Raw genomic sequence first — 15574 nt, forward strand, 5'->3', positions numbered from 1 at the left:
GGGGAAGCCCAGCCAGATGGGCGGGGTATATATAATAAATTATTATTAAATTATTATTATTATTATTATTATCAGCCAAGAGCTGCAAGGATCCAGGGCACAAGTGGTTGCCCTGACTGATCCGAACACCTTGTGTACAACCTCAGTCCTTAGTTCCCACAGAGATTATACTCATAAGGGGTTTGAATGTAGAGAAGGGCCAACTCGAACTCCAAGTGTCCCATAGCTGAAGGAGTTCTCCTTATCCCATCTCAGCTTCAAATCCATCAAGTAGAGAGTTGTAACTGCAGCTTTTCAACATTTATGGAGCTCCTTAGACTCAGCAAAGACTTTGCAGGAGGGTAAGTTCATATCTGTCTGCAGTCAGATGCTTTTATTTATTTTCTTTAAAATATATACTTTTAAACTCTAAAATGTATCCACTTTCAATAAACAACAATAAAATGATTATTATACAATAAAGCATCAGAACAACTGAAAATCATGCAGGATCATATATAAAAAAAACAATATTCAAGCCGTAAAACAACACTAAAAAGAGTCTTGGAGAACAACAATAACAAAAGTCTTCATCTGTTGCCTGAACAATAAAAGAGCTTTTGATTTGGCATTCTAAATTATTTAAATGCACCTCTAAATCTTTATTGCGGATGATGAAAAAGTCAGGTTCCCCACCACAGCGGTACGCAATAAATTCATATTTGAATTCATAGGCTTTGAATTGAATAGCAAGACTTCACAGTAAGAGCTCAGGCTGTAAATCTGAATTTGGAAATAATGGGGAACCATCTGCTGCCGTGTCTTAGCAGACACAGGCACCCCAGTATTTGGATCTTAAATTCTAGTACAAGATTACAAATTGCCTTGTAATCCTCTTGGGTGCTCCATCAACAATACCTTAATACAATAGAAATAGATTTTAAAAATTAAAAAATTGTTCAGTAGCACCTCAGAGACCAACTAAGTAACTCTGTTCCGGCAATATTTGGTGACAGATTATGATAATTGAACTTTTGAATTATTCTACCGCGACTGGTGAAGAAGATTTAGAGACTTTGGCTGTAATTTCTGATCATTTCTATTAGTCTATAAATAGTGTTTAGTGCCATTGTTATTGGCCATCGTGTTGTGTTATATTGTTCAGCTGAATTTTTTGAAGGCACAAACAAACGGTACTGAAAATGGGATCGCGTACAACTGCCCATTGCCATCATGCGCAGAAATCATCACAAATGCAACGTGAAAAAGATGTGTGGAAGAGCCTGAGATCAAATGAGGCATTCTCTGTCAGTGCTAACTCAAGCAGAATACTGCATAGACTTGTGAATTCAGTTTCCAGTTGACCCTTTTACATAAATATAAATATTTGTGGGTGGCGATATATATATATGGGACGTGGGTGGCGCTGTGGGTTAAACCACAGAGCCTAGGACTTGCCGATCAGAAGGTTGGTGGTTTGAATCCCTGCGACGGGGTGAGCTCCCGTTACTCAGTCCCTGCTCCTGCCAACCTAGCAGTTCAAAAGCACGTCAAAGTGCAAGTAGATAAATAGGTACCGCTCCAGCGGGAAGGTAAACGGCGTTTCTGTGCGCTGCGCTGGTTCTCCAGAAGCGGCTTAGTCATGCTGGCCACATGACCCGGAAGCTGTATGCCAGCTCCCTCGGCCAATAAAGCGAGATGAGCGCCGCAACCCCAGAGTCGGTCACGACTGGACCTAATGGTTAGGGGTCCCTTTACCTTTTCTGGATGCCAATATCCAAGCTTGGAGTGAGAACCACAGCAGAGATTTAAAGTATCAACATATTCAGCAAAGTAATTACTAATAAATTCGGATGGAAGAGATTCGAGGAAGTCAAATACTATGTCTATGAAGATGGATGGCACTTAATTTTAATTAATTAAGTGGTAATATGTTGTATGTATCTTTTTTCACTTTTTCTCCTATTTTTTGTTTGTCTTTATTATTGTTAATCTTTTCTTTTTTATTATGTTTATTTACTGAAAATAATAAATATTATTTGGGGGAAAAAACATATTCAGCAAAGTAATGCATGCAAATATAGGCTAAACTTTTAAATATGCCTTTCTAAGTGAATTCCAAAATTTCCCTCTTCTCTCAGCATAGGAAAAGACTATACGTTTGGTAAGTTAAAAATGTAAGTAAACTCTCCAAAGGTCAGATTCACGTGCTTCAGGAAAGTTGCACAGGCAGTGAAATTTAGCTTAGTTACAAATTGGTGAAAGTTCCTAAATTATTGGTATAGGAACACAAGAATGGCTGGTGAAAGCCATGCGCCTGTGCTGAAACAACCAGCTCAATCCTCTTCACACACTGAGTTAATCAGGTAGACTGCGTACAACTATAGGCTTGATTACCTATTTCTTCCGAAGGTGAGGGGAAGTGACATAGCTAAGCTTAGCAGGACAGCTTACTCTATGGTTTTAACCCCTTCATGCATTAACTAGACTTAAGCATGTTGGTTATTTGAAGCTGGTTATCCCACAGTATTTTCCTCTTCAAGCTTCAAGTGGCATTTCTGTCTCAGACATGTATATTATATACGCTGGTCCAGTAATCTGCGCTGTAAAAATATCCTTCGTTTCATTGCGCTTCACAATAATATTCACCACCACTGTTTCAGCTGCAGAAAGCTCTTTGGCGGGGCTGCTTGGTTTACCCTTTCTGAAACAAGAATAAAAAAATTCAACATAGCAAAATTAATTGGCTGGTCAAGTGTGATGTTCTGCCTAGACTGTCCTAGACTACTAGTAGTAGTAATAATAATAATAATAATAATAAAATGCAGTGGGGAGGAAAGATTTGCAAACTGCAACTTCTCAGGAAGATCTTTGGGAGAGAAAAGTCCTGAAATCCTGAGCTGAGCTGTAGCATCTTTTATGTCTGAATCTTAGCTTAATCATTAGAATAAATAATCACAAAAGTGAGGTTCCTGCTTCCTAATAAAGTTTTAAAAATGGGGCTAGGCAGGAAGATCTCGTTCTAAACCTCTAAGAAATGGCTTCAAAATGTAATACTCTCTTTCTGCTATCCAAGGAAGTGGATGGAAGGGGAGAGTTTAGGACAGGGGTAGGCAACCTAAGGCCCGTGGGCCGGATGCGGCCCAATCGCCTTCTCAATCTGGCCCATGGACGGTCCAGGAATCAGCGTGTTTTTACATGAGTATAATGTGTCTTTTTATTTAAAATGCATCTCTGGGTTATTTGTGGGGCATAGGAATTCGTTCATTTCCCCCCAAAATATAGTCCAGCCCCCCACATGGTCTGAGGGATGGTGGACTGGCCGACGGCTGGAAAAGGTTGCTGACCCCTGGTTTAGGACATCCTTTTGCTGCCTCTAAGGCCACTAAAATGTCTTGGCTTTTTGTTGGGAGTGGGGTGCAGGGGAAGAAGGAATGAGAATTTTCTCTTTAACATTTTAGCTTCTAATTTCCTGGCTCAAAACATCCAGGAGTTTAGGTGTTTGATGCTCTTTAGGGAGAGGGTTCTTGGTTTGCATCGCTTTTGCTTTTGTTTTATTATGTATTCGGCGTTTTCGTTTTGTATTTTTATGCTGCGAACCACCCTGTGATCTTCGGCTGAAGGGCGGTATGCAAATTTAATAAATAATGAATTAATTAAGCTAAATGAATTTTCAAATCAGGCCGATAGGGGGAGGGTGACATGCCAAAAGATTTACACCATGGCAAGACCAGTCAAAGAATTGCTTTGCTTCTGCCTCTCCAGTGGTTACATGGTGCCCAAGGATTAAAATATGACCTGCTTATGTAGCAATAGTTTCACCAACCCCGTCCTGGTTGCATTGTGTTGTGTTGCTCCTGCATTCAGGGAGTTGAAGACCCACAATACTTCTTGTGCAACACCATAGGGCAGCCTTCTACAACTTGGTGCCCTCTAGATGTTGGACTACAACTCCCATCAGCCTTAACAGCTGGCTATGTTGACTGGGGCTAATGGGATTTGTAGTCCCCAGCTTGGTGAAGGAACACGGTATCGGGTATGTTCTAAGTTTGTTTGGAATGTAAGCATGAAAGCAGATGTTATGTACTGAGTTGAATAGGATCCAAAAGGCAGCAGTCTGATTGGCCCTAGAACAATAGGATTCAGAATGCAGCAGTCTGATTGGTCCTAGAACAATAGGGTCCAGAATGCAGCAGTATGATTGGTCCACAGGAGCCACCCAATCCAGCTCCAGGTGGAGGGGAATCCGCAACCTGATTGGCCTACAGGAGAATCCCGGAATTAGCCAATCACGTGGGGCCCATTGTGTAAATAATGTATATAAAGCAGACATTCTGGGGGAACTTCCATTCCTCTTCACCACTATGAGCTGAATAAAAAGCATGAAATCCACTCTTGACTATATTTCAGCAGAGCTGGAGTCTGACAGATTCCCCAGAAATGCACTACCTCTGAAAATGCAAGACCCTCGTTCGGATTGTCTTCACTGCAACGAACATCAGAGCTGCCAAAAAGATGCTCCCAGAGAGACATAACATGATGATCTCATAGGTCCAAGAGGAAAGATCTAAGCACAGAGAATAAAAGCAACCATTCCTTAAATGTACACCCCGTGGTGTTAGGTTATTAGCATTAATCCTTTTCTCGACAACATGGATTTGAAATAAAAAAGCAAAAGCTTGTGAATAGACCTTGGTCTGTTGTTCAGCATATCTGCATGCAAATCACCCCAGATTCAACCCTTGCTATCTTCAGTTTAATTTTAAGAAGGGCCACGTAGCAGTTGATGGGAAGGACCCCTGCCTGGAAAGATGATGCCAGCTTCGCCAACCTGGTGCCCACCGGATTTTGTTGGACTACAATGCCAGTCACTCCTAGCCAGCAGAGCCATGCTAGCTGGAACTGGCAGAGGTTGCAGTTCAGCAATGTCTGAAGAGCATCAGGTCAGTGAAAGCTGGAGTAGCCCAATGGACCAGTGGTCTGACTTGGAACAAGGCAGCTGCATATGTTCATGGAAATGAACCATCGTCACCTTTGCAGAGAAGCCGTGCAGGGAAACAACAAATAGTGAGGAGTGGTGACTAGATTTATAAAACGAAGTTCCTCCCAGGGTTGTTGATCAGCATCTGCTAAGAGCATACAAAGAGCATCTCTAAAAATTATTATTTCCACATGGTATCTGGCCCCATGGGGCACGGGTTAAACCACAGAGCCTAGGACTTGCCGATCAGAAGGTCGGCAGTTCGAATCCCCACGACGGGGTGCGCTCCTGTTGCTCAGTCCCTGCTCCTGCCAACATAGCAGTTCGAAAGCACATCAAAATGCAAGTAGATAAATAGGTACCGCTCCAGCGGGAAGGTAAACGGCGTTTCCGTGTGCTGCTCTGGTTCGCCAGAAGCGGCTTAGTCATGCTGGCCACATGACCCAGAAGCTGTACGCTGGCTCCCTCGGCCAATAAAGCGAGATGAGCACCGCAACCCCAGAGTCGGCCACGATTGGACCTAATGGTCAGGGGTCCCTTTACCTTACCTTTTACCTGGCCCCATGGCAGGCAATCCAGGCTCATGAGCAAACAGGTGGGGCAGCTAGACCTGGCTTAGTAAATTCTGAGCTCAGGGGAATAAGCACCTGCCCTAGTTTCTGTGCTATAGTTACAAAGAAGTTGCATTTATTGACACTGACATTCTTGGTGCTTCCAGACAATGTGCTTATTGAGCATTCGTTCTGATTTGCTTGCAAGGAGCTTAGACGATTTTTCATCCCACACTTCCAGCGCATTTCCCTATCACTTCCCTTATCACAAAAAGTCTGATCTTTTCAGGAAGCGAGTTTGTTGCACAAGACCACCCAATCAGCTGTGGTTATACAACCTGAATTTGCTGGTCTGTGATTGGAAAGAGACTCAATCTAGAAGTCAACCTGACTGGCATGAAGTATTTGGGGGGAGGGTGAGCTTAGTAGTAGTAGTAGTAGTAGTAATAATAATAATAATAATAATAATAATAATAATAATAATAATTTATTTATACCCCAGCTGGTTTCCCCAGCCACTCTGGGCGGCTTCAAACAGAATACTAAAATACAATAGTCTATTAAACATCAAAAGCTTCCCTAAACAGGTCTGCCTTCAGATGTCTTCTAAAAGTCTGATGGTTGTTTTTCTCTTTGACATCTGGTGGGAGGGCGTTCCACAGGGCAGGTGCCACTACCGAGAAGGCCCTCTGCCTGGTTCCCTGTAATTTGGTTTCTCACAGCGAGGGAACCGCCAGAAGGCCCTGAATGTCTCAGGACATGGGCATAGCTGGGGGGGGGAGGGGCAGTTGCCCCCCCCCAATCAAGTAAATAAAGAAAAATACATAACTAAGCTTGGTTCTGCATGCCCCAACATAAACCTTGGCCCCTAACATAAATCCTGGCTACACCTATGTCTCAGGTTGATGTTGAGACCTGTGGCAAAATCTTCAGGAGGCAAGAAGTGACAGAAACATTGCCAGTGAGCTTGTACAGTTTGGAACAAGAGGAAACCTTGTTGGCCTTCCAACGTTTTGTTTTTAAATGAATGGGATCAACCTTAGCTGAATATAGCTTTGCAGTGTAGAGTACCTGGATCTTTGGGGGGAAGTGTTCCATAGAATTCCTCCTCCCTAGGAGTAAGCATGCTGCAAAGCAAAACAGAGCAGAGAGCTGTAAGAAGGATGAAGGTTGTTAATGTGATAGGTTGGGGGTGATGTACATTCCTAAAGGCCATTCCCATCATTCCTGATCATTTGCTGTGCTACCTGATACTGATGGGTGTGGGAGTCCAGTGATGTGTGAAGGGCCACAGGTATTCCACCATGGTTTTAAACCATGGGTAGGCAAACTAAGGCCCGGGGGCCGGATCCAGCCCAATCGCCTTCTCAATCCGGCCTGCAGACGGTCCAGGAATCATCGTGTGTTTACATGAGTTGAATGTATCCTTTTATTTAAAATGCATCTCTGGGTTATTTGTGGGGCATAGGAATTCGTTCATATTTTTTTTCCAAAATATAGTGCGGCCCCCCCCAAAGTCTGAGGGACAGTGGACTGGCCCCCTGCTGAAAAAGTTTGCTGACCCCTGTTTTAAACCATTAAAATGGGAATGTGTGCTAAATATAATTGCAGGAGCAGGCTTGCTCGCTCTGCTAGAGTTGCGAGGCATCTCCACCCCACCTCCCCATTGCATTGCCCTGTAAGCAAAGTCTTTAAAGTGGGAGGGAAAGGGGTAGGAGACATGGGGATTGGAGCAACAGACTTGGGGTTTGTAGGGTCCTGGGACTCCTCCTGACATCATCCCTCTGTAGTGACTGACTGTTGTTTTCGGCATCCGTCTGTCTTGAGAGACAATGGAGTACGCCACCAGGGTTGAAGCCAAACCGCTGGAGAATCACGGCGCCTGCTGTGGCTGCAGAAACCGTAACTCGTAACTGCTACCTCCTGCATTGTTTTTGCTGCACTAGCAGTGCCACAGTGACCTCCCTGGGCCATAAGCCTGGGCGGTGTGTGTGGAGGTCCTAGGCTGCCCAGACACCAAGACCCTCCTCTCAGCCTCACTGATGCAGTTCAAAGGAAAGCAGAGCAAGACATTTAGCATCAGCTTGGTTGCCAGAAGGAGGTGTACAAGATGCCACCCAACTGCCTTAGGGACTCCACTCCGGATTTGTGTAGGGTTTGCTCCTCAGCCTTTTCTTCTCCTTAAGGTGTCCCACAAAGCAGCAGGTAAGTGACTGACTATGTATTTGCTGGCATTTGGGCCCAAGCATCTTATAAGTTCATTGTACTGTCAGGGGTCAGCAACCTTTTTCAGCCATGGACTGTCCCTCAGACATGGACTGTCCCTCTCTCTCTCTCTCTCTCTATATATATATAATGTATTTTTATTAAATATTTTCTTGATTTACAACGGTATGTGCAATGTCTCCCTCATATTTTTTCCCCATGTAACTTTTTTTTTACACACATCGGTTTCATTTGTTGAAGAAAAGGGGGAAAGAGGTGGAGGGGGGAAGATGAGTGGGGTTGGGGTCAGGTGGCGATGTTTCTATTTTGGCAGCCCTATATTTTTTGGGTGGGGGAAATTAAAAATGAACAAATTCCTATGCCCCACAAATAACCCAGAGATGCATTTTAAATAAAAGGACACATTCTACTCATGTCAAAGAACGCTGATTCCCAGACCTTCCACGGGCCGGATTGAGAAGGCAGTTGGGCCTCATCCAGCCCCTGGGCCTTAGGTTGCCTATCACTGTACTAAGTTTTTCCCAAGCTGATCTAAGAAAAGCCACACATATGCTAGTGTGGGGAGGATTTCTTTCCGGGTCTCAGGCATCGTTTCTGATTTTACTTAGGCGTGAAAAGGACTTGCACACCCTTTTTTTCTGGGGACTTCTCTCTCTCTCATTGTCTTGCTTCTTCACATATACAACCCGTGGCTAATGGATTCCCCCCTGTTCTTCACCCCACCCCAATAAATTTGTTTTAACTTAAGGTTGTCAGTGCAAAGAGAATAGAATTTAAAGTGCCCCATACATAACGCAAGGCACAAACTCCCCGGCACCTGGGGACATGCCACAGCCAGTTGATTAACATATTTATTAAAGGTGTGCTATCGGGCTATGCATTCGGTAATTCCACACCTCATTTATAATAAGGGGCAGCCGGGGTCAGTGCATAAATGCCACAAGGAAGCCACTATATTAACGCCCAAGTGACAAAACGAAAATGCCTTGGGATGAATTTATGGGGAAGGAAGGCCTTTAAATCCCAAGGCTTTAACGGAGGCTCAGAACGGAATCGGGCTCTGAAATTATGTGCTATAATGTTTAACGGGAGTTTTGTTGTCACGTACATTATTTTTCCTGATAAGACATTTCGTATTTATGTTGTGGCTTTTTCCCCCACTTCGGAAGAAGAAAGAAAGATAATGGTATTGTAAGTGAGGCTGTGTCTTCCCTGTCGTGATTTGATGTGCCTTTGACAGAGCCTGGACTCCATGGGAATAAGGTCGTAGGATGCTCCTTTGGATCAGACCAAAGACCCATCTACTGTAGTTCAGCATCCAACTTTCTGCTGTGGCCAGCTAGATTCCTCCAGAAAGCCCACCAATGGGGATTTGGACGCAATGGCCCTCTCCTATTTAGTGCTGTATTGCCCCTGCTTCACTTGGTGGCCATAACTAATGAGAATAATTGGAGGAACATTCTCCAGCGGGTTTTAATCAAGGAGAGGGGTAGTACCTCTGGGGGGTACCTATCGTGCTCCTTCTGGGGTAGTTTGTCCACCTTTGGTTCCCACCCTGCACTCATCTCTCACCTGTGGCTACTAGAAGCTGTCAGCATAGACAGCAGCCACACCCCAGGAGCAGCTTCAACTAGCCGGCTAAAGTGGGTGAGGGTAGTCGATGGGTGTTAAACCCTCAGAGAGTTAGGGACTTCCCTTGCATGTGAAAAGAAGAGCGATCAGGAGAGATGGAACTGCCAGTTGCTTTCTGCCATGATGGCTAAGGAATGCCTCCATCTTCGCAGGAAGTAGATCACTGTATATCCCACACGGGGCTGCCTCTGAAGACTTCAGGCTGGTGCAGAATTCTGCAGTCAGATTGCTCACAAGAAACTGGTGATCAGATGTCGCAGCCAGATCGCCCTCACATCCAGAAACAAGAAACTGGTAGTTCTAATGGTTCTAGCACAACTGAGCTGGCTTCCAAGATGATTCCATTAGGGACCCTCTGCCTGATTCTGTAGGGCTCGTCTTGTGTTCTTAGCCCCATTCCCAACAACATACAGTGGTACCTCAAGTTACATACGCTTCAGGTTACATATGCTTACAGACTGGGTTACATCTGGGTTACAGACTCCACTAACCCAGAAATAGTGCTTCAGGTTAAGAACTTTGCTTCAGGATGAGAACAGAAATCGTGCGGTGGCGGCGCGGCAGCAGCAGGAGGCCCCATTGGCTAAAGTGGTGCTTCAGGTTAAGAACAGTTTCAGGTTAAGAATGGACCTCCGGAACAAATTAAGTACTTAACCCGAGGTTCCACTGTATTTGTCTCTTCCTTCCTCTTATTTTAATACCCAGCCTAAAGAAACTGCTAGAAGCTGTCTGCATGGGACAGCAGCCACACCCTAAATAAAGGCTTTGACTGGCCGGCTAAACCAAGTGAGTATAACCAATGGGTCTCAAACCCTCAGTGAGTTAGGGACTGCTCTTGCATGCGAAGTCAGGCTCCAGAGGATTGAGTGGGTGAGACCGAGAGTGAGGGTTGGTCAAGAAGGCGATTTCTGCATGTGCTGTACAGGGAAGTGAGGGGCTAATGGGGCTTGTGAACCGGGGAAGGGAGCCCCTCTAGGAGAAGGAAAACTGATCCTAAATCTCTGCTGCCTTGTGGGATATCTTTGAGAGAAGAAAAGGTTAGGGAGTAAACCCTACACAATTCTGGAGCGGAGTCCCTAAGACAGTTGGATGGCGCCTTGTTGGCCTCCTTCTGGCAATTTCTGCAGCCAAGCTGCTGCCAAACGTATTGCTCTGCTTTCCTTTGGACCACATCATTTTTGTCCGGGCAGCCCAGGTCCTCCATACACGCTGCCTAGGCTTGTGCCCCAAGGAGGTCATTCTGGTACAGTGGTACCTCGGGTTAAGTACTTAATTTGTTCTGAAGGTCTGTTCTTAACCTGAAACTGTTCTTAACCTGAAGCACCACTTTAGCTAATTGGGCTTCCTGCTGCTGCCACGCCGCCGGAGCACGATTTCTGTTCTCATCCTGAAGCAAAGTTCTTAACCTGAAGCACTATTTCTGGGTTAGCAGAGTCTGTAACCTGAAGCGTAGGTAACCTGAGGTACCACTGTACTGCCAACGCCACAGTTTGATTTCGCCCACAGAGCCCCAAAAGCCCCAGTGAATGCCCTGACCCGCAGCCTCATTTGGCCAGTTCTGGGTCAAAAAGTGCTGTTTGGGGGATGTCTCAAAGTCCCCATAGACTCTGAACTGAAGAAATTTACACCAGAAATGGGTGAGAGGGAGGAATAAACAGCATTTAGACATAAAACAAGGATCTGTGGACTCATTACCTTGTGGCTGTCAAGTCTTCTTTCCTGTTCATCTCTCACTGGGTCTCATTCGGTCTCTCGATGAAAGAAGATCTTGTCATGCTGAGCTCTCAGCTTGTCACCTTCTCGTACTCCTGAGGAGTTTAGTTGCTCTTAGCCTTTTATTGAGAGGGAGGTGGAATCTCCTGCCTCACCCATGTACCGGTAATTTCTTTCACACTGCGTTCTGTAAGATACCAAGGCTCCCCCTACAGGGTTAGTTCTGCATGCTAGTTTTTGATTTTACGATAGCACTACTACTACTACTAGGGACGTGGGTGGCACTGTGGGTTAAACCAGAGAGCCTAGGGCTTGCCGATCAGAAGGTCAGTGGTTTGAGTCCTCACGACGGGGTGAGCTCCTGTTGCTCAGTCCCTGCTCCTGCCCACCTAGCAGTTTGAAAGCATGTCAAAGTGCAAGTAGATAAATAGGTACCACTCTGTCGGGAAGGTAAACCATGTTTCCGTGCACTGCTCTGGTTCGCCAGAGCATGCTCTGCACGCCGGCTCCCCCGGCCAAAGTGAGATGAGTGCCACAACCCCAGAGTCGTCCGCGACTGGACCTAATGGTCAGGAGTCCCTTTACCTTTTACTACTACTAGTAGTAGAACTAGTTAGATGTAGAATCACTTGCACTTCACAGAGAGAAAAGCAATCTCATTTCCCCAGCAGTTTCTGTTCTTCTGCGTCCCATCACTCGGTCCTTCACACTGTTGTGGAATGCCAGCTGTTCTGAACAGGTTCTTTGCAGAGGTCAAGCATTAATGTCCTCAGAAGATAAGCTGCAGTAGAGGTGGTGGCAACTATATAAAAACAGCAGCAAGAACCCAGCTGCCTTCACCAAAGGGAATTTATGGGAAATACAGTAAGCCACAACCATTATTCCTGTTAAATATCATTATTCGAAACCCCCACAGATTTTTTACACAAGACTGGAATCATTTAGTACAAAGATAAGGATGATATTGTGACCATAAGGTGATTTTTAGCAGACATTTCACAGCTGAAAAAATGGACTTGGTCTCATTGTTTCTCTGCCTAGATGCCGACTGACTCACTGGGTTTCAATCAAAAGGTGGAAATGATTACATAAAGTCATGCAACTTTGAGTGGAACACAGAGCACATAGATTTGCACACAGAGAACACATACCTGTATGGAGCATCATTGCACAACCAGTGCCCATCTGACTTCTGCTATCTTATGGGATAATTCACCCGTAAGCTGTACAGCACTAGGTTATCCAAAACCTGACTATTCAAAACTTGACAAGTGTCAGCTAAATTCCTGAATCAACTCCACTGAAAACATTAAAAGAATCTTAGGTAAAGGTAAAGGGACCCCTGACCATTAGGTCCTGTCATTGATGACTCTGGAGTTGCGGCGCTCATCTCGCTTTACTGGCCGAGGGAGCCGGTGTACAGCTTCCAGGTCATGTGGCCAGCATGACTAAGCCACTTCTGGCGAACCAGAGCAGGGCACAGAAACGCCGTTTACCGCCGGAGCGGTACCTTTTTATCTACTTGCACTTTGACATGCTTTCGAACTGCTAGGTTGGCAGGAGCAGGGACCGAGCAACGGGAGCTCACCCCGTCGCGGGGATTCGAACTGCCGACCTTCTGATCGGCAAGCCCTAGGCTCTGTGCTTTAACCCACAGCGCCACCACAGAGCACCTTAAATGACTCTGTTGGTTTGGTGAAACAGACTAACAAGACGGCTGCCTCTCTGGGATGGAAAATGTTGTGCTTGTGGTAAGATCAGGTGATAGTAAAGCCCTCCCCAAGGTGTTGAGTCTGTGATGGTTCAGTCGCATATGCGAGTTGTCCGTTTGATGTCATGGTCATCACAACTGGGCGCAAGGACTACTGAACCAAAGAAGGAGAAAAATGTTTTGCAGCGGATGTGCCCCCTGACTCAAAGGCCCCAAGTTCCTTAAACAATGGATGGGGAGCCTGTGGCTTCCTAGATGTTGTTGGACTAAAACTCCCATCTTGCCTGACCATTCGCCATGCTGGCTGGGGCTGAAAGGAGTGAGAAGGCATCAACATCTGGAGGGCCACAGGTTCCTCATCCCTGAATTGAGAGAAGGGGTGTTTGGGGAGGGAGTTTCTCCCAGGTGAAATGTTGTAGGCTCCCCAAACACCACCTATTACTTTCCTCCTCTCTCCATTGTCAGAAACAGTTCAAGAGGAGAAGACAGGCAAGGTGCGCAAACAGTTGGGACAATGCTATTTAAATATTATACCAATTTCAGAACAATTGTGAAGAGATGCTGGGTCCAGAACAGGCTGGTTTTTTTTTTTCCTTTAGGAAAGAGAAGGAATAAAAGAATTGCACAGTGGCGATGTTGGAAAGTCTGTAGCTGCATGACAGAGCAAATGCACCGCAGTGCTAAAGACCCCAAATACAACCACCCAGGGGTAGAGGGACCCCTGACCATTAGGTCCAGTTGCGGACGACTCTGGGGTTGCAGTGCTCATCTCGCTTTATTGGCCGAGGGAGCTGGCGTACAGCTTCTGGGTCATGTGGCCAGCATGACTAAGCTGCTTCTGGCGAACCAGAGCAGCGCACGGAAACGCCATTTACCTTCCCGCTGGAGCGGTACCTATTTATCTACTTGCACTTTGACGTGCTTTCGAACTGCTAGGCTGGCAGGAGCAGGGACTGAACAACGGGAGCTCACCCCGTCGTGGGGATTCGAACCGCCGACCTTCTGATCAGCAAGTCCTAGGCTCTGTGGTTTAACCCACAGCGCCATCCGCGTCCCTACATTTCCAGGTAGGGCTGGGGGGAAACCCTATCCGAGACCTTAGAGACCCTACTCCTTGTAGACAACACTGAACCAGATATATCAATGGCCTGCAGCAGCTTCATATCTGCACACATATTCAAGCTTATCAACCAACACAGTTATTACCTGCCATGACAAACAACAGGGAAGGAGGAAGATGAATGAAAGCAAATGAATGAAACAGCTGACTTGCAGGAAAGCACCAACTATTACGTCATATAGTTTTCTGTTTTTATTATAGACTTTTTTTTATCCACATGAATGTTAAAGAAACTACAACAGAGTTAAATACCTTTTTTTTCCTTTTAATCTCAGGGGTTATATTTTTAATTACACTCAATAATAAATTGTAAAATATTTCCAGAAGAGTACAATCTTCATTCATACAGCAGGCAAAATACTGGGAGAGAACGGAGAGAGTCTGGGAAAAGGTGGTTGAGTGGATGAGGATCCTTGAATTTCCCAGTCTGCTTTCAGAAAGCGCTGGGTATGGCTAATGCTCTTCCATCAATACATCTCAATGTCACGCTAGCCCAAGTTTGTTCTCTCCCCCCCCTTCTGAATCACGTTCCTTTCCACAAAAGAATCACTCTTCAAAAGCAAAACAAGCTGAACTTTCCACGTGCTTTTGTGACAGTGCACCGGGAAGCCTTGGAAGGGTCTTTTGTGTGGGTTTAACCACATGACTGGGTCAGAAAGCCTTTTCTCAGTTTCTATCAAGTTGAGGAGTCCTTCTAAAAACACCAAACCAAACTCTGGCACCACCAAAAAGATCCAAGACAGGCATTCTTGAATTGTTCCACCTTTTTAAAAAACTCCTCTTCTTCTTCTTCCTCTTCCTCCTCCTCTTCTTTTGAAATTAATAAATGTCTGCTACATTCTAATTTACATGGTTGTCCATGAAGCTTTGAGGTCACTTGTCCTTGGGTTCAATGGAACCTGATTTATTTTTGTTTCTTCCTTATTTTTTAAAAAAAACACCCAAAGCCCTTCCATTTTCAGTCTTCAAGTAAGTCTGAAATCAAAGCGATGGGTGGGTAGTTTCTTATCAGAGGATCCTGCGCTTCTGCTATAAGGCGAGAGAAAAGAAAATATTAGAACAGGCTATAAATCAGTAACATGATTTGATTTAATTACATAAATCTTAGCTATGACCGTCCATAATTTAACAATTCTCTCCCATTGACAGCAATAACAAAAATAAGAAGAAAGCCTTATCTCCCTTGGCTAGAGCAAGTTGGCAAGGCTTAGCAAGTGTAGGCAGATCCACCAATGAAATTGTTCTGACAGTCATAGAATCATAGAATTGTAGAGTTGGAAGGGACCCCAGGGTCATCTAGTCCAACCCCCTGCAATGCAAGAATCTCAGCTAAAGCATCCATGACAGATGCTCATCCAACCTTTGCTTAAAAAACTCCAATGAAGGAGAATCCACCACCTTCTGAAGGAGACCGTTCCACCATTGAACAGCTCTTACTGTTAGAAAGTTCTTCCTGGTGTTGAGCAGGAATTTCCTTTCTTGTAATTTGAAGCCTACCCTCCAGAGTAGGAGAACAGGACCCTCTTCTCATTGGGTCTAAACTGCCATCATTCACAGAACACAGAAGTGGAAACCCTGAATCCGTCCCATAGCTGAAGGAGCGTCTCCACCCCCATCATTCTGCCCGGATACTGAGGTCCAGCGCTGAGGGCCTTCTGGCG

The 15574-nt window shown here is 45.2% G+C and overlaps 2 protein-coding genes across 2 annotated transcripts in view; both read right to left on the minus strand.

The window, feature by feature from the left end:
* Nucleotides 1-1973: 1973 nt before the first annotated feature.
* LOC310744485 (uncharacterized protein) lies at nucleotides 1974-11180 on the minus strand. Its single transcript, XM_083575947.1, has 4 exons — nucleotides 11065-11180; nucleotides 6583-6638; nucleotides 4429-4546; nucleotides 1974-2683 (listed from the first exon to the last, which is right to left on the minus strand). The coding sequence occupies exons 1-4, from the start codon at nucleotides 11094-11096 to the stop codon at nucleotides 2518-2520; spliced, it is 372 nt and encodes a 123-aa protein (XP_083432073.1). The 5' UTR covers nucleotides 11097-11180; the 3' UTR covers nucleotides 1974-2517.
* Nucleotides 11181-14904: 3724 nt separating this feature from the next.
* Nucleotides 14905-15574, minus strand: part of SKOR2 (SKI family transcriptional corepressor 2) — a gene marked incomplete at its 5' end in the record, with an annotated part of 32046 nt that continues 31376 nt past the window's right edge. The window contains one exon of the mRNA XM_083575581.1: nucleotides 14905-14942. The remainder of the gene's footprint in view (nucleotides 14943-15574) is intronic.

This window comes from Podarcis filfolensis (assembly GCF_964270895.1).
Source record: "Podarcis filfolensis genome assembly, chromosome: 11".
NCBI lineage: Eukaryota > Metazoa > Chordata > Lepidosauria > Squamata > Lacertidae > Podarcis > Podarcis filfolensis.